Source organism: Notothenia rossii (assembly GCF_949606895.1).
Source record: "Notothenia rossii genome assembly, chromosome: 4".
NCBI classification, from domain to species: Eukaryota; Metazoa; Chordata; class Actinopteri; order Perciformes; family Nototheniidae; genus Notothenia; species Notothenia rossii.
In genome coordinates this window covers 9,747,823-9,764,662 of record NC_136902.1, presented here as the reverse complement: position 1 = coordinate 9,764,662, position 16,840 = coordinate 9,747,823, and the positions used below count along the sequence as shown (strand labels likewise).

The 16,840-nt window shown below is 40.2% G+C and overlaps 4 protein-coding genes across 5 annotated transcripts; 2 read left to right on the top strand and 2 right to left on the bottom strand.

The window, feature by feature from the left end:
- The first annotated feature begins 532 nt into the window (after positions 1-532).
- On the top strand, positions 533-7,301 carry LOC307035514 (V-type proton ATPase subunit S1-like). The gene is made up of 10 exons (XM_079674913.1): positions 533-785; positions 1,643-1,763; positions 2,539-2,613; positions 3,691-3,884; positions 3,971-4,008; positions 4,106-4,191; positions 4,925-5,145; positions 5,259-5,294; positions 5,940-6,180; positions 6,293-7,301. Exons 1-10 carry the CDS (start codon positions 610-612, stop codon positions 6,503-6,505), a joined length of 1,401 nt encoding a protein of 466 aa, XP_079531039.1. The 5' UTR covers positions 533-609; the 3' UTR covers positions 6,506-7,301.
- A 139-nt stretch (positions 7,302-7,440) lies between these two features.
- Positions 7,441-9,438, top strand: LOC307035358 (ciliary microtubule-associated protein 3). Its single transcript, XM_079674553.1, has 5 exons — positions 7,441-7,672; positions 7,861-7,959; positions 8,631-8,764; positions 8,847-8,964; positions 9,301-9,438. Exons 1-5 carry the CDS (start codon positions 7,523-7,525, stop codon positions 9,364-9,366), a joined length of 567 nt encoding a protein of 188 aa, XP_079530679.1. The 5' UTR covers positions 7,441-7,522; the 3' UTR covers positions 9,367-9,438.
- Positions 9,439-9,511: 73 nt separating this feature from the next.
- On the bottom strand, positions 9,512-15,383 carry taf8 (TAF8 RNA polymerase II, TATA box binding protein (TBP)-associated factor). 2 transcript variants are annotated; one of them, XM_079674551.1, is made up of 8 exons: positions 15,200-15,383; positions 14,024-14,183; positions 12,607-12,705; positions 12,465-12,527; positions 12,210-12,334; positions 11,176-11,323; positions 10,584-10,726; positions 9,512-9,873 (listed from the first exon to the last, which is right to left on the bottom strand). In XM_079674551.1, the coding sequence occupies exons 1-8, from the start codon at positions 15,245-15,247 to the stop codon at positions 9,733-9,735; spliced, it is 927 nt and encodes a 308-aa protein (XP_079530677.1). In that variant the 5' UTR covers positions 15,248-15,383; the 3' UTR covers positions 9,512-9,732. The 2 variants fall into 2 exon arrangements, with proteins under 2 accessions (XP_079530677.1, XP_079530678.1); XM_079674552.1 differs by lacking the exon at positions 15,200-15,383 and adding an exon at positions 15,016-15,193.
- Positions 15,384-16,152: 769 nt separating this feature from the next.
- On the bottom strand, positions 16,153-16,840 carry g0s2 (G0/G1 switch 2). Its single transcript, XM_079676257.1, has 2 exons — positions 16,696-16,840; positions 16,153-16,581 (listed from the first exon to the last, which is right to left on the bottom strand). The coding sequence occupies exon 2, from the start codon at positions 16,570-16,572 to the stop codon at positions 16,240-16,242; it is 333 nt and encodes a 110-aa protein (XP_079532383.1). The 5' UTR covers positions 16,573-16,581; positions 16,696-16,840; the 3' UTR covers positions 16,153-16,239.

The following is a 16,840-nucleotide window of genomic DNA, read 5'->3' as shown; positions in this document are numbered from 1 at the left end:
GGAGTGTGTCAGCACCATGGACAGTTGCCAGGTGTACCTGCCATTCATTGTTCAGCTGCAATATAGGCCTACATAGTATCTATGAATGCCTGTTTATGGCAACCGAAATAATATGACAGTTTATTGTTAAAGCCTCAAATACTTTCCTAAACATTAGCCAGTAGTTGAAGAAGTATTCAGATCTTTAATTTAAATGATCATCACAATGTGAACAATTCCAGTAAACGTGTTTTAGTCAAACCTTTCATAAATATAATAAAATAAAAGTATTTATTATCGGCAACATGTACGTAGGTATTATAAGTATAATATGCATTAAAGTGTTACAAGTAAAAGTGTATTATTATGTAGGCCTATTCACATTTTATTTTTCAACCCATAAAGTGCATCTGTCCACTTGCTCGTTAACGTTAGCATTACAGCAGCGGCACAGACCAGTGAAAGCTAAGGATATCTTCCGGTGTCCTGGCTGAGAGAAATTAAACTATTCCTGAGTTTTTAATGTGACCAGAACAATGTGGACAGAGCTGCATAAAGACAGCTGAGTATTTGCACTTGTGGGCAGAGCAGAAGGAAAGAAAGAAACCGGAAGTCCTTTTCTTTCAGCACATGACTGTCAGCTGGTTTGCGTCACGTGAGCAGAACTTTGCGGAAAACAGAAAAATGTCAGTCTCGGGGAGTTCGAGTAAAGTGCGAATAATGGCGATGTTTGTGCTTTTATTCGCCCTGTTTTCATCACAGAGCTCCGCTGCTCAAGTGCCACTTCTAATGTGGTCCAGTGAAGGGTAATATTTCATTTATTTTGTTATTGATTCATTACTTTTGACAACGTAACCGGCCAGCTGTGTGTCATGCTAATGCTAACACTTGTTGCTAACTGTTTCTACTTCCAGATTCTACTAGCTAACTCGACCTTAACTAGCGAAATGCTTAGGTTAAACTTTAATAACAAAGTATGCACCGTTTGGTGTGACGCATTATTTTCATTTCATATGGTACAAAACTTCGAAAAAGAAACCCGAGTTTGGAAACATTGTTAGATGTCCTAACTTAAGGCTAGTTTCAATGTAAAACATATGTGTTGCCTGTATACAACATTTAAGTGATGCATTATGACCTACATTGACTTCCTTTCTAATCATCTGTGCCACACTGGCATGTTTAACAGCTCATGTTATTTTTCATATATATTTACACTGTTCACATTTGCACTCTTAACACATACTACTGCCGCACAGCTGTTCCTCAAGATAAATACAGTTGTATCATATCTTATATTTTGCCAACACATAATGTAAGTACACTGTTGGTAAACTTTTAGTTTCATCAAAAGAATTGAGTTTAGTTTTTCATAACAGTACGAATCAATTATTTGAAGTAACTTTTGCTTGGATCTAGAGTTTCCATGTATATGATTTCAGTTGTCTGTGAACAAATCATTGACTTCACTGTTACACTTTATTGTTACTGTCTGAAAGTTTGATGATTATACCCAAACATCACAAATAAAAAACATGTTATAGGTGACAGATGGCCTTTTGCATGCCACATTAGATTATTTGAAATGCTGAATGTACTCAATGTTTATAAAACTTATATTAGGTTTATTCATTGTTTTTTTTAATCTTTCCTACATGTTCAGCTTGCCACCCCTGGCCTCACCGGCCGCTGGTCACATCACTTCCAACGACCAGCTGACTGCCTACCTCACCTCGGCCTTTGGCTCCGGCCCCAACACTGTGCTGCTATTCCTGCAGGACAAGGTCAGTCCCTGAAACCATAAATCTATACTCCTTCTTTACCACAAACATTATAACATATGCCACTAGACATATTGGGCTAAGGGTGAAAGGTGTTGAGGAGTAGGACTACTCTTAGATGTTCCTAGATTTCCATATTCATTGAATACAAAGAGAGTTCATGGATATGTAATTTGTAAAACAAGGTGCTAATGAGTCAGTGTGTAGTTGCACTGTAGTCCCATGTGACTCTGTGTAACCGTCTTCTCACTCTGGTGTGACAATGAGCCTCAGCGTTACTTCCCCATTCTCAGTTCCTCTAACACATTGTCCGGGTCTGTTCTCTGTGGTGGATCATCATTGTTGTGATAATTGGGATTTTTAACCGTTTTAGTTGTATTAAAGGTAGAGTCAACGATTATGAAGACAGATTGTTTATATTGGAACAATGGAAACAACCCCCCCCCCTACGTATTTCAAGTGTTTATTGCTCCCAATGCCTTTCTCTATTCACAGCCTTCTCTTTGCCAAAGCATGAACGCCCTGTTGCTTATATGTTGGATTAGTGTTATTTGTTCCTCACTTAGCAAACCAGGGCTGTTTATGAACACTAGATTATATTTCCGAGCGCACACAGAACGAACAGCCAGTAGACTGTGAGGAGATATTCATTGAATCAGATAAACAATTGACTGAATTAGAATTGCTGAAACTTCTCAAACCCAAATATCGTATCACTTCTCTGCTTATGTAGTTGATATTTGATATTTGATATTTCATTGTCCTTATTTGTGTTCAGTTAAGCAAAGAAGACTTCACGCTGTTTGGAGGAGTGTTTGGAAACAAGCAGGACAGTGCCTTCCAAAACCTTGAGGTAGGTTTTCATAACTTCATACATGACTATCAAATCAAATCAAGTTTTATTTATGTAGCACATTTATAAACGATTTTTGGTCGAGCCAAAGTGCTGTACATATAATAAAAATAGCCTACAGTAGAGACACTTTACAGCAAATACAACAACACAGATTGTTCAGAATATCAGTTTGAGAAAAAAGGACACCCTCTGTCCTTAGACCCTCACATCGTACAAGGAAGAACTTCCAGAGAAAACCCCCAGTTTAAAGGGGAACATGGGAGAAACCTCAGGGAGAGCGACAGAGGAGGGATCCCTCTCCCAGGACGCACAGACGTGCAATAGATGCCGTGTGTACATTTAAGAGATAATACATTTGACAGCGTAGGTAGTCCAAATGTTAGGAAGACGAATCTACGAACATGTCAACTACAATCCTGTGGGAGCCTTCAGGGAGGCAGCATGACGTGACCCAGGCAGGACCGCAGAGACAGGTTCAGCCACGACCCGAAGTCCACGACTTAATCCAGAACTCAGGAAAGAGGATCCAGGGCACAGGACCACAGCAAGAAGATCAGCCTCGACTCCGGATCCCGGCGTAGATATGGACACAAAACAAGAACAAATGTGGCTGGGTTCATCGGAACATGAGAATACACAGACACAGACAGAGAGACGGAAGAACAAGCACTCCCTTAGGATAGGTTGAGGGCAAAGGGTAGCAAGTAAGAGAGTAAGAATCATAGGTGGAGAGGCACACTCAGGGAACAAGGTCCCCACTGGAGCCTTAGTTGGAAATTGATGAGAGATATGGAGGTACGCTGTGTCTACGAATGGTAACACTCCCCGGCCTGTCGAAGCCACTGTACAAACCGTTTCCCTCTAATAACACCTCGAGAGGTTAGAGAGGGAAAAGGTCTTGGATAAAAGTTACTCTTGATAAGAGAAGCCTAGAAGGCCAGAGAGAGAAAGTGAGTTTGAAGTGTTGATTTAAAAAAAAAAACCAGACCACTACATAAAGAGAATGTTGTCCCACTAATAAAACGTATAATTCCTCTCCTCTCTCCTCTCTCCTCTCTCCTCTCTCCTCTCCAGGCTGCACTGCAGGCTTCCCCCTCCTCAGTGTCGCTGCCTGCTCTAGAGTGGTCCGACTCCTCTGTGATGCTGGCTCTGCTGCAGGAGAAGCTGGATGTCTCTCCGGTGCTCGTGGACGCAGATACTCTTTCCCATCTCAGCATAAACACATCCGCCAGCAACCTCCTGCTCATCAATCTCCCCTACTGCACCGGGTGAGACTTGTGCAGCATCCCGATCAATAGAAGATAAACACTCTTTTCTGACTCAGTGAAAATTAACATTTATACTGTTTTTATAGCTTGGGAAAGTCTTGCAAGGAAGTCCTGCATGAAAATGGTACGTTTGTAAGGAATAGTGTAAAATAATCAGTATTTTGGTTATTTCAAAGTATATATTTCGGATGTGTAACTCAAGTGTACTTTGCTTTCAACAGATGGAATTATTGGGGAGGTTTTGAGTATCATGAAAGATAAAGGTGTCCATTTCACTGCGATGTACACGGGACTCCAGCCCTCACGAGTAAGATATGTCTACGAGCACATCGTGTACCAGACTTACCATACATTCGAGTGATTTATATATTTATCCATAATCATATACAGATATAAATCATTGAGATATTATTCTTAACCCTCAGATGCATAAGTGGGTATGTTTTGACCCGGTGAGGTGGTTTTCTTGAAGTAACTTTGTAATTACATTTGGTTATCATTTCATATTCCGGCTATTCCTCAAAAAACATGTTTTGGATATCATGCCATTCAACTTTGAAATTAAAATTTTAAGAAATTGTAGTTTTTGTATTACTGCCCCAAGCTTCCATAAGTGGGTCAAAAATGACCCATATGCATTTTTTATGGAATTTCGTTTTTTTTTCAACATGTAAAAAAAAAAAATTATAAATAGTGAAATATTAAATATTTATAGGGTGAACCAAAATATAATACTAAATATTATACAAGTGATTTTTCTTAACCAAAATCACAAATGGCATAAAAACACATTATTCTAATACGGGTCCTTTTTGACCCACTTATGGACGAGTGTAGTGCCAGTCACTCGTGCATCTAAGGGACAAATAGCTTTTAATTTGTTTGGCACATTCTTACTCTCCCTCCTTGTGTTTATATTAATATTTGTCTATATCTATTTTTGAATAATCCTTCATTTTTTCCCAATCTAAAGTATACTGTCCCAAAACCTTATTTCACCTGGGTTAAATAAAGGATTTAGATTGTGATTATCCCTACAGGTGATTCCAGAGAGGTCCATGTCTCAGCAGGCTGTGGGCCGGTCCCTGCTGCAGGCCGTGGAGGCCACAGTCAAAGAGCCCATCATGTTTAATGTGTCCGGGAACCCCTGCATCATGCTCTGGGCTCAGAATCTCAACATCAGCCTCACAGACAAATGGATCGACCTCGCTGCAGAGACGCCATCGCTCGACGGATCCATTTGCAACGGCAGCAACTCACTGTGAGATGGCCGCCCGGCACGCTGCCATGTTTTTATGTCAAGTCAAAAGAACAGTTTCCTTTTATTCAAATGAAACAAGTCATTTTAAATGTATTCTTCTTTTCTCACTCTAGGCTTGTCCTGACCTATGCATCAGGCCACATACTACGGTAAGACAATACATTTATCATTTAAAAAAAAAGTGTCAAATGCTTTGGGAACTCGTTCTTATCACTAGTCTGATGACGATGTTGCTACAGACAGTAGCTTGTTAGCTTAGCACAAAAACTGGAAACTGTTATTCCATCTTTTCCCAAAGGTGACAAATCCATCCATCTCCTCAAAAGCTCACCCGTTAGCATGTTTGTTTTGTCAGTAAGGTAACAGAAGGGGAAAATAGTGTCTTTTTTTTTTGTCATTTTCCAAAAAAAAGTCCCTCATTCCCCTCAATAAATAATTGTTGTACACTTTAACGACAGAGATTTTTCAAAATGAGAGCAAATAAGCGTAAAACTTCTTTTAAGCCACTGGGAAACGCTGTCCATTCTTAAGTATTTCTCTTTCATGGTAACCGTTTGTACAGAGTTTCTGTTTCCGATCTTTTTTAATAAGAACACAATGTAATATTGGAAAGGTTAGAATTAACCTCTGAAACATGAAATGAGTTCAATGTAATGTTGTCTGTCCTTTTTTGATACCAGTCCACCGCTACCATGTATTTATAGAAAGGAGCAGTCATTTCTCAACATTTTTGCAATTTCCCCCAGACTTATACACATATGCTGTCGTTAATATTCATTCCTGTTTATCTCCAGTTTTGCCATGAGTGAACGGCTCTACAAGGTGTCCGCACGACACTGGTTCACGTTGGACTCTGTAGAGCTGCAGTCGAAAGATCTCACTGCGTCTTACGTCGGGAGACGCAACATCTACGCGCCTGCAGAGTACTCCTTCCACTGCCAGTCCGTCACCAGCTTCAGAGACACCCTGCTGGTGCCGAGCAGCAACAACAACAAGAACACCACAAACTGGAGGCTCAACTTTGTCGACTTCCAGGTAAATATATTGCTTTAACAGCCTTAGATTCTCTGCAGCAGTGCATCAAATTCTTCATGGTGTGTTCAAGTGTCTCTTGAGTCTTGTTCATTGATGTTTTTTTCCGATACAGATTCAGGGTTTCGGTTTGGCCAACGGAACAAACTTCTCCTACGCCAGCGACTGTGCCGGCTTCTTCACCGCGGGGATCTGGATGGGCCTGATCACCTCACTGCTCATGCTGTGGATTTTTGTGTACGGCATGCACATGATCATGCAGCTCAACACAATGGATCGGTTCGACGACCCCAAAGGTCCTTCGATTTCAGTGCCTCAGACAGAGTGAACCATTCCTCAAACACACACAATCCTCTGTCCTTCAGTGCCTCCTAGGAGACTCCCTCCTTGTCATGTTGCTGTGTTTTGGCCTTTTTCTTTGAATATGTGTTCAAATCTTTACTCTGAAATTTCTCTTCTGTCATTTTCTATCCTGAATCCTTCCACAGCTGTCTTTTGGATACGGTTATCTTGCAAAGCACATTTTTATTTCACCTCCACCAGTGCCAAAGAGGATGCTCCTTTTTTCCTAGTTGATGAGAAGTGCATGTGCTAAAATATGTTTTTGTGCCACTGTTGGTCAGAATTATTTTCCTTAAAATGATAAGCAATAATGTCTCAACACCAGAGAATGTATTCTGTGCCAACATGAATGTGATGCTTGATGCTGTAGGACCGTATCAGACCTCTTGACTTCTTTTTTTTTCAACGTAACTGTCCTTTCAAGATGACTGGTTATGTAAAAGAAGTGCCTGTATATAAAGAGTAGATTTATGTTTGTGACTTTTGGAATTGCCTTGGAAAGGTATGTTAATAATTAACCTTGGATGTAGTTCTGTTCTTGCTACTAGCAGACAAATCCAACTCAAGTGCCACAAAGTAATTCAAACATTTCTTCTTGAGTAATTTATTTATGAAAAAAACAAGTTTAATGCTTATCTTTAAAGTTTACTCCATTGCTTCATGTTCATCAAAGAATAATAGTGCCTCACTTCTGCTTGTGTCAAACCTTTGAATGTGCAATTGCCTTGACTTGTAAATTGTCCCTAATTGAAAATAAAGATATCTGTAAATCTTGGTGTAAATCGGTTGTTTTAATGCAGATATCCGAATGTGTCATTTTTCACAAGTATGAAACGCCATGAATTTGCGTCAATTAACGTAACAGTTCGGTTGCCATAGTTGCAATGTCAAAACACAACAACGTCATCATAGCTAGTGGAGACGTTGCTAACAGCCCGGGAGCTTAATTCTACTTATAGTTTCTTGTTTTTCACCATTTTCTTTCCCGCAAGTTGTTTCTAAAATGTCAGAAGCTCCAATTCAGGGAGTCTGGTTCGGCACCTCCCAGGACAGGAAACTTTTCCCCGGAAATTTTGCACCAGACCGGCTGGGAAACCATATGGCACGACCGGAAGTGCCACACATCGGCCCCGGCAGCTATGACAACCACGAGGTCTGTGTCATCTGCTTATTTTTATTTTCACGCATAATAAATTATCCTTTAAAAAAAAATTATATATATACAAACTCAAAGTGTTTTAACCCTAATTTGCTGGTTTGCTCTATCATGTTAACGTTTATTGTAATACACTTTATTTATATAGCTCCTTCCATTCATATTATATTTCCATTTCTTTGCAGTACGGCACCATAGTGTATGATCTACAGAAGACACCGGGCAGTAAGAAAGGATACAGTCTGTCTGCGAGGACTGCAGCTCGCTTTCCGCCCTGCAGCCTGGTACATATTCACCTCCAATGAGGGTTTTAACATATTATATTAATTACTTTCAGCTTTACTGTTGTTTAAATGTTTAGCAAAGTATCATATTTCATAAGCTCTTTGTGTGTTTTGTAAGCAAACTTAGGCTACCACCATGAACATCCATTATTGCTAAAAAGAAGAAGACAGAACTGAGGTTGGGTTTAAGTTGGATAGGCCTTTAAGACATATTGTCTTCTTAATTGGTTTCACAAACACAAACTTAATGTTAAATGTATGCCAAGATAAAATAATATTTCTAATGCGGAACAGGTTTTTGGATTTCTGGTGTGTCATTGATTTTACATAATATATATATATTTCAATAGAATTACATTTTTGTTTACCAATACCTTCCATGTCATGTGACCCAGTGACTCCAAATCTATATAAGCTTTTATTACTAAACTTGACTAATAAGACAAACATCTTTTATTGAATTTTAAGTAATTTTTCAATTAGATTATAAATGTGAATGCCTGTCCAATAACCACCTAAACTAACGTCCTCAAACAACACCAGGAGATATCAAACACATCTACTAAAATTATGTTCTTGGGATTCCCCCAGTTTCAAGTATGATGCTACAAGGCTGGAATACCCATCGAACATGTTACGTTTATTTTATTTCTTACATATTCTACCCCTAGACAGCGACCCCTTCCCCAATGCAGTACCAGCAGGATCAGAGCTACTCCAGAGTCCCCCCTCCTGGCAAAACCCCTTTCGCCTCGACCACACAGAGGTTCAAAACCATGTTGTGTACAGCTAAGGACAGCCCAGGGTAACACACACACACACACACACACACACACACACACACACACACACACACACAGAACTGAGCTGACAGCTGTTTGATACAGGCCTGGGACCTACGCTCACGATGCGGTGACTGACAGGAAGGTGAGCTGGCCGATGTGCTTCGGGAGCCCTGATTGGTCCAGACTGCCTCAGATAGAGAAGAAGTCCCTCAGAGTGAAGGTAAAGTCTTGACTCCAAAATGTCAAAATATACTAAGAGGCATTTTGATTGTGCTTTACCATATCCATATTCCAGCTAAATCCTAAATACTGGATGATGTTTTTCGACATATTATGCTATGACTTTTTTCAGATAGATTCAACATACTATATACAAAGGCGTTTTTTCAATTTTCCGACATACGAGTTATTTTGACATACCATACTATGACTTTTATTTTTTCGACAAACTACCATACTATGAGTTTTTTTAATTAATTATTTCGACATACTATAATGTCCAGTGTTCACAACCTATACCCTGAATATAGCAACATGTAATATTATTGTGTTTCAGCTAAACAATGAAAAGGAGTTCATGAAGCACAGAAGGAGAGTGGCCTACCTGAGTCTGTACTATTAATTGTAAAGTTAATTGCCAAATGCCAATACAACATTGACTTAAGAAGTTTCCTTTTTCAAATGTTTTAAACTAAATATTTACCAACGATGTAATGGTTGTAACTGTTGTCGGAAATTGATGGATATATAAAGAGGAACAAAAGATATAGAAGCTTATTTTTTCTTTATTCACAAAATGACTGTATTGTTTGTTTTTTACACCGTGATGTTCCTTACAATTTTTTGACAAAGTGAGTTCTTGCTGAAAAATGGAGACAAAAAAGATCTCTTCAATAGAAGTCCGTCGGTATACAAAAATCCAACAGCAGTGCTGGCCCCATCGACCCTGATCGCTGTGGCAACTGAGAGTCTGAGGTTCACAAAGAGCTCATTTCTTCCTCCTGACTTTGGGCTTCTTGACGGGCCGGAGGTAAGGGTTGTCGATCACGCTGTCCTCCGTGGCCTTTACGGAGGGAACGACGCTGCTGGGAGGAAGCATGGAGTTCTCTTTGTCCGCATCTGGATCGTCCTGAGAGGGAAACGGAAACATTTTTTTAAGAGCTATCATTGCTAAACACTACCATACACGCTGATCACATTTACAGCATTTATTTTGCTTTATTGCTGGGTGATTTAGAATCTCACCTCTCTTAAATGTTCTCAAAATATCTAGCTTTGGTAATATGAAATATGTATTATGTATAAACACGTGTAATCAAGAGGGCACATTTTATTATTTAAACTCAGTTTTTGTCGGTTTACCTGTTTCTGTGATTTTATGTCACCTCAAACTGATTATCTGCTTTGCTCTATGTTCTGTTCCTTCATTTTAAGTGGTCACATTTAAAATGTTTGAGCTGACTGCATACTTCACATTACCTTCCTGTTGAATGTCTTACTTTGACTTAATTTGTTTTAGATAATATATATATTTTTTCCCTTAACAATCGTCATTACTTTAAGACAAAAAGAAGTTTAACGAACTACCCTATGATATTTGATCGACATACTATAATGACTTTTTTAACTTAACTAGGACTTCTACTATACTACGTCTTTCCATCCTTTGTTTGATGACTTAAAGTCTGACTTTTGGGGATTTTAGGTAAGGTTTCCTTTGACTGTATTTTGGACATTCTACTATGACTTTATTTTGAAATACTAAATTATGACATTTTTACTATAAAATAAAATAAAAAAGTGACATCTACAAGTATTTTGTTGTTTTCAGTGACTTACATTGGTGATGTTCCCTGCTGCGTTCTCGCTGTCGGTCTGGTCGTCCTGCTCCGAGGAGTCCGTCTCCTCCAGAGTCTGCAGCTCCAGCTCCGAGGGCAGGAGCGCGCTGAGATACGGGATGGAGCTCGGCTGGGCTGCGATCACTGAGAACACAATCACAGAGATAAGCAATGACGTAAAAACAAATACCACTTCCCGTGGCAGAACAGACATGAAGCTGCAAGCCATGGATTCCTGAACGGCCTTCACAGACACAGGGCTGGCTTTGACCTGCAAAAGGACTCAAGTCCCTCGATGGACCAAAACAACTAGGAAGAAACCCTTCTTTAAAAAGTATTAAAATGACCAGAGAGAAATATACAAAGACTGCCAAAAGATGTAAAACAGCGGCCATGACACTTGTGACGACTATGAAAAGCAGCAAAACCAACAGAGAGGACATGAAGGAACTACAAAGACACACAAAACAACAAGAATCAGAATGTAAAGTGTGCGTTTGGCTCTTATTGAGAAATGGTTGGGCCCATGGTTTCATAACTTTCCTATTGCAACAGAGTTTGGAAAGACAGGCTCTCTTGTTGTAATCACTCACATGGGAAGGCAGTGATGTCGTCTTTGAAAAGGCTCTGGGTCTCCCCGGTCTTCGCCATGAAGCGAGTGAGCGCTCGCTCCACGTCTCTCCTCTGACTCGCTGCCTTCTCTCTCACAACTTGGTAGTCCGATACAGGCTCTCTGAATGTCTGAGTGGAGATCAAACATGAATGACAAACACTTTACCTTCTGAACTTCATCCGTTAGACCAGGGGTGGGGAACCTTTTTCCTCTCAAGGGTCATTTCAATTTCAACCCATATGAAACAGAACTGTTTTCTTTCTTTATGGATATTTTACAAATCACTCTCCTTTCAAACTGTATTCTTGTTTATTAATAATAACTTTTTTTTAACTTTCATATAGTATTTTATACCTGTTAACTTTATTCTCTTGTTTTTTTATAACTATAATGATCATATAAAGATGTGCCTTTACCTCACTGGTTGTAGAAAAAGCTTCTTATATTCGTTAGCATAGCTAGCTAACCAGATGCTAATAACAACAAAGTTATTGACTGTATGATCAGTATGACAGAAGAACAGATCGCCACTGGGCTTTCAACTAAAGACACAGCCACACAAAAACTGCGGCATGTGTACGGCTCCTTATGGGTACTTCCATTTTTGGAAGTGGCGGAGTGGCGTTCTGGTGCTCTCCGTCAGAACTGCACCCCTGTCAGACTACCACGTGATGACACGTTAGGCTCGTGTTGTGTTCAAGGACCCTGAACTTGGCCAGGAAAAACAGGCACTCCCTTGTTTAATTTTTTTGCGGTCTAGATTTCTTACATTTTTCTTTTTTGTGTGTGTTTATAAATTACCTCGCGGGCCGTAGCAAATGGTCTCGCAGGCCGTATACGGCCCGGGGGCCGGAGGTTCCCCACCCCTGCGCTAGACATTAAGAAGGGCTGGCTGGCTAACGCCCTGATGAGTGGAGCAACTGAAGGTCAACATTATACATTTAATGGAAAATGGCATTGGTTCAGGATTTGTTTGGGGATCTTTATAACAGCCACGACAATGTTTTTACTCACGGGTGTTTTGATGTAGGTGTGAGGGTCAGGGAATTCTGGGAAGTGGCCTTGGATGTAAGCAGGATGTGTGCGTTTCTGTCCCGCTGACAGAGCTCTGGGAGTCACAGGTTGGTTCGTCACTGGAGCTGAAGGTGACAGAAAGAATACGTTTACGTTTATATTTTTCGAATAAAAATCCAATTTAGAAAGTGAGACTACCATTACTCATCAATTTCCCAATCCATACTAAGAGTGTAAAGCAGAGTGTGTACTTACGGGCAGTTATCACCATCCTCTGGGATCTCTTAGCATACACAGGTAGGGTGTCTGCGTTGAAACCTGCAGTCACACGAACATTAAATCAAGCCCTCTGCGTCACCGTGTGCATAGTTGATATGTCGGCGCCACTGGTACTTACCCATTTCAATGAGTGTGACCACAGTATCTGAGAGGGTGGGCACGCTTCTGGCTGTGTGTTCACAGTAAGCTTTGGCACACCGACCTATTTCAGTTATATCTGGAGAAGGGACAAAAACAACAGTGGGGTTAAGAAAGACTCTGCATTTAGCTTTTATCCAGAGACTTACAGTAAGTGCAATCAACAACAGGATACTCAAACTCTGCGCATGAAGGCGGATGATTTGGCATAAATAATAAATGCATGAGTCATAGAGATGATATTTAATTTCCGGTGCAGTAATACTTTTTGGTGGAATAGGTGGAAGCACACAGCGTTGATACAGCAGAATAAAGATAGGACAATATTGGCTTTTTATTGCAAATGATGATTAAAAAGAGTCAATAGGTTGATTGTGATGAGTTTCCATGACGAGGTTTATGGAGAATCCTGTAGTGAGTAGGGATGGGTACCGAGCCCCGGTGTTAAACGGGCCTCGGGGCTGAATTATTAAAGGCCGTGGTACCGTTAAGCTCCGACGTTATCGGTCTTTTTATCGGTACTGGAGACAAGTAAACAAATATATGTCATATGTATTATTGCTACACAAACATCATTTAGTGTCGCCAACTCCGTTTCTAATATGCAAAAAGCGTCTAATATTATTTTTAGTATTTTCGATATCCCTCGCCCGTCTGTGTGCGAGGGGGCGGGGCCGTTTACACACACGCAGCTGCTACATGCAGCAACACACGGAGGAGATGGCGGAGAGAACGCTCTCCGAGGTGTGGTTAGACTTTACCCGTCTCGATGTGGACGATGCTCGTTACCTAAAGTGCAATAAGAGTTTAGCATGTAAGGGCGGTAACACGAGCAATTTGTCTAAACATTTAGAAAAGTGCACCACATCCAGACGGAGGAATGCACCGGGTCGGCTGTCTTTCTAGTAGCTCTGGAGCCCCGTCCACGAGTAACGTGTCAGGTGTTATGTATGCTAGCAGCAACACACAGAGTTAATTATACAAACATGGGTTAATGATTAGAGGTAACTGAGTTATTTATTTTGTTAAAGTTTCAGCTATTCTGTTTACAGTTCTGTCATCAGATTATTTAATACGATTTGTTAAAATATTGTTGTTTCTTTTGATGTGAAATATGATGTGTTTCATTTAAATAAAAAGCAAGTTTTGTTTAGTTAGTTGAACTTGTTTTTTTCTCCAAAAGAACCAATAAGAGTACCGTTAAAAGACCAAAATCTCGGCACACAAAATAAATATTTGATAAATGTGTGATCTTAAACACATTGAGATAGACATGACTGCGCTTTAATGCGAGTCCATTCAAATGAAAATGAGTCACACGCTTTGTAATCTTGGTCCACAGATAAAGTGTGCATCTCTAAGGATAAATGAAGCTTCACTCTAGTGTTGATACGTACAGCTCTGCATCATCTCAGTGAGCGTCTCTACGGCTGCCTTCTCGGCGCTCTCGAAGCCGCTCTCTGTCAGCAGGGCGCTGACCACGACCTGCAGGGTGCGGCGCCGCGCCAGGTGGTAGTTCTCTGCTGGGCTGGTGGCGGCTTTACCCCCACTCCCCCGCTGGAACACATACAAGGAATAACACATCAAGTAGATGAGAAGAAAGGTCCCCAAGAGGACAAATGATCATCACAGTATGAAAGAAGAACAACATAACGTTGACTTAAGGGTGGGAACAAAGCTCAGTTACAACAGTCCAATAATATGAGAGTATGACATTACAAGGGTTTTAATGGTCCAAGCTCATTTAGTTTAAGAAGTTTTCTACCCGGAAACGTTTTGACCTTAAGTTTCTTAAGATGTTCTGAGCAGCAGTGAAGAATAAGTACAGGTAGCCTTAAAGGGAAATACTTAAGTTCAGAAATGCTTGAATGTGAACTTAATTACAGTACATCAGTTCATGTATCTTACGCAGTCTTTCCCATGACATTATTCTGCTTGATCAATAACGTCAATGTTAAAGAGAAAAACAATTATAGATACTTTGCAAACTACTGAGTATATGATAATACTCAAGTAAAATACAAGTATGTTAATTGTTTTTAAACTACAACTTTAGTTTATGTACTTCTTGTTAGGTATTTTCCCCCACTGCTTGTTGACAGGCTTGAATTATTGTTACAGGAGCACATGTAACTACACATTAGCAGGTGTAACGCAGGGCAACACATACAGATAATTGTACCTACACTAACAACCCTCCTGTACACATCATATTAGTCACATTGTTATCTGGTAAATATAGAGATAACGAGTCTGCAGCGTTAGAAACATGTCCACATGCCTTGTAAATGTAACACATAACGATACTTGGATTTTTCGCGACGGTTAAATGACCATTCATTAGCTTTTACATGCACATTAGTAACATTAGTACGGTGATGTAGCTAACCTTGTCGTCTGCGATGAGGTACAGCAGGCTCATTGTGTATTTAGGAGAAGTTATGTTAAGTTATTGAGAGACACATTCAACACAGACGAGTGTCTTCCATCTAACAGCTAACAGTTAGCAAAACACCTACAGCTCAGTTAGCTTCATAATGCTAATGACGGTGAGTATAAAAGCCGTCTCTTACCCCTCCTGCACTCAGTGCGGCCCCCGAGGCCACCGCAGGGTCCGCCATATCTTATTTGGTGTACTTTTTCTCGTTGGAGTTAAGTAATTTAATTCTATCGTAACAAAACATTAATTTCTTCGACGGCAGTTTTAACCGCGGTTAGTAAACAAGGATCTATTTCGTCGTTTCCGGTTTGCGTTACATGGGCGGATGTTGAAATGAACCCAAGATGTATTTACTGCCGCCATCTAGTGGTTGTTTATAGAATTACACACACTGTCAAGTCTGTCAGTGACTTGTGGACAGATGCCATGATGGTAGTTTTATTCAGTTACTGTACTAATGTTTACTCTATTTGTCTAACTGCTTGAGTTACACATTTGAGTTACTTTGTGGATCACATTTGCGTTGCTGAAGATCAATCAGCCAAATATTCTTAACGTAACAAACGTTTTCATTATGCAGAATGGGCCACTTTAGAATAATATAACACATCCGGATTATAAATATTGAATAACTAAACACATCATCCTCTATTATTTAATTTATATTTATGCTGACAGGAATACATTTTCTGCAGAATGTGTACTTTTACTTGTCATACTTCAAGAAGGCCTACGTTTTGATTACAATATTTACATCCTTTACATAAGTAAGGAACTAAATGTAACTCTTTAACCTGTAAATGAGTATTTTTATTTACAATCTATTCTTTATTATACATCTATTTGATCTTCTTGCAACATTTACAAAGTGCTACTAATAAGGCCTGATTGAGGTTGCTGAAAAATAGCTTTATTCGAGTGCAAAACGAATTTAATCACACACATTCCATTTTTTTCCCAACACATTCATCAAGTCACATCCACAAGTATCTTCTGCCCAGCAGCCAGACATTACTGTAGCCTGCAGTGTATATCATTTCTTTCATGTTTAACCAGATCTGAAATAAAAAAACGAGTACAAAGTGACAAGTTCAACGTGGTGATTTAATTCAGCACCATTACCATAAACATTTTAAGTGTTGTGTCCATTTACACCAGTAGAGGAGGGTTTCTTTAAGAACCAAGTAAGCGGATGGAGCTTCTCCTCCGGCCCGTCACCAGATGTTTGGCCTTGGCCTCCATCAGCTCCGTCTCGTACACGTCATCCTCTTCAGGGCTGACCACGGTCATGTCTGGCTTCTTCTCCTTCTCCATGATGAGCTCTCCTGGAGCGTCCTCAACAGTTTCCTGCTCCCCAAACGGCAGGAGAACAGTTTCCACCAGTCCTCCCACGACTCCCAGCACCACCAGAGTGGAGCCCAGCATGTAGAGCTTCAGCATGCTGAGGCTGGGCCTCTGGGTCAGCATCTCCTTAGCAAACGGGATGATCTCTCCAATGGTTTCCATAGTGTGATGCTTTATAAGAGAAGGACAAAGAAAGAGAATAACAAGACAGAAGTTTGTTAGAGAAAACTGTCAGAGAACTATTTGTATTAAAGTCTTTTGGATACTTGATATGCATATACTCACTTTGTCACACGCTCCAAACTCTTTTTGGAGAAGAAAATACTTTGTCTTAATGTTCGGCCAAGTCAAGAATTCACAGGCAGAGAGATAAAGGCAGATCTTGCCATTTAAAGCCAAGTGGAGCCAGGCCACCTCCCACAGTGGTGAC

Bases quoted from the DNA above. Each gene is read 5' to 3' on its own strand.
- LOC307035514 (XM_079674913.1), top strand. From the start codon at position 610: ATGACTGTCAGCTGGTTTGCGTCACGTGAGCAGAACTTTGCGGAAAAC. The intron at 786-1,642 runs GTAATATTTCAT...CTACATGTTCAG, and splicing joins CTAATGTGGTCCAGTGAAGG to CTTGCCACCCCTGGCCTCAC. The intron at 5,146-5,258 runs GTGAGATGGCCG...TTCTCACTCTAG, and splicing joins TGCAACGGCAGCAACTCACT to GCTTGTCCTGACCTATGCAT.
- LOC307035358 (XM_079674553.1), top strand. From the start codon at position 7,523: ATGTCAGAAGCTCCAATTCAGGGAGTCTGGTTCGGCACCTCCCAGGAC. The intron at 7,673-7,860 runs GTCTGTGTCATC...ATTTCTTTGCAG, and splicing joins GCAGCTATGACAACCACGAG to TACGGCACCATAGTGTATGA. The intron at 8,965-9,300 runs GTAAAGTCTTGA...ATTGTGTTTCAG, and splicing joins AGAAGTCCCTCAGAGTGAAG to CTAAACAATGAAAAGGAGTT.
- taf8 (XM_079674551.1), bottom strand. From the start codon at position 15,247: ATGGCGGACCCTGCGGTGGCCTCGGGGGCCGCACTGAGTGCAGGAGGG. The intron at 14,184-15,199 runs GTAAGAGACGGC...TATGTGTTCCAG, and splicing joins CCGCACTGAGTGCAGGAGGG to CGGGGGAGTGGGGGTAAAGC. The intron at 10,727-11,175 runs GTGAGTGATTAC...TTGTGTTCTCAG, and splicing joins CGACATCACTGCCTTCCCAT to TGATCGCAGCCCAGCCGAGC.
- g0s2 (XM_079676257.1), bottom strand. From the start codon at position 16,572: ATGGAAACCATTGGAGAGATCATCCCGTTTGCTAAGGAGATGCTGACC.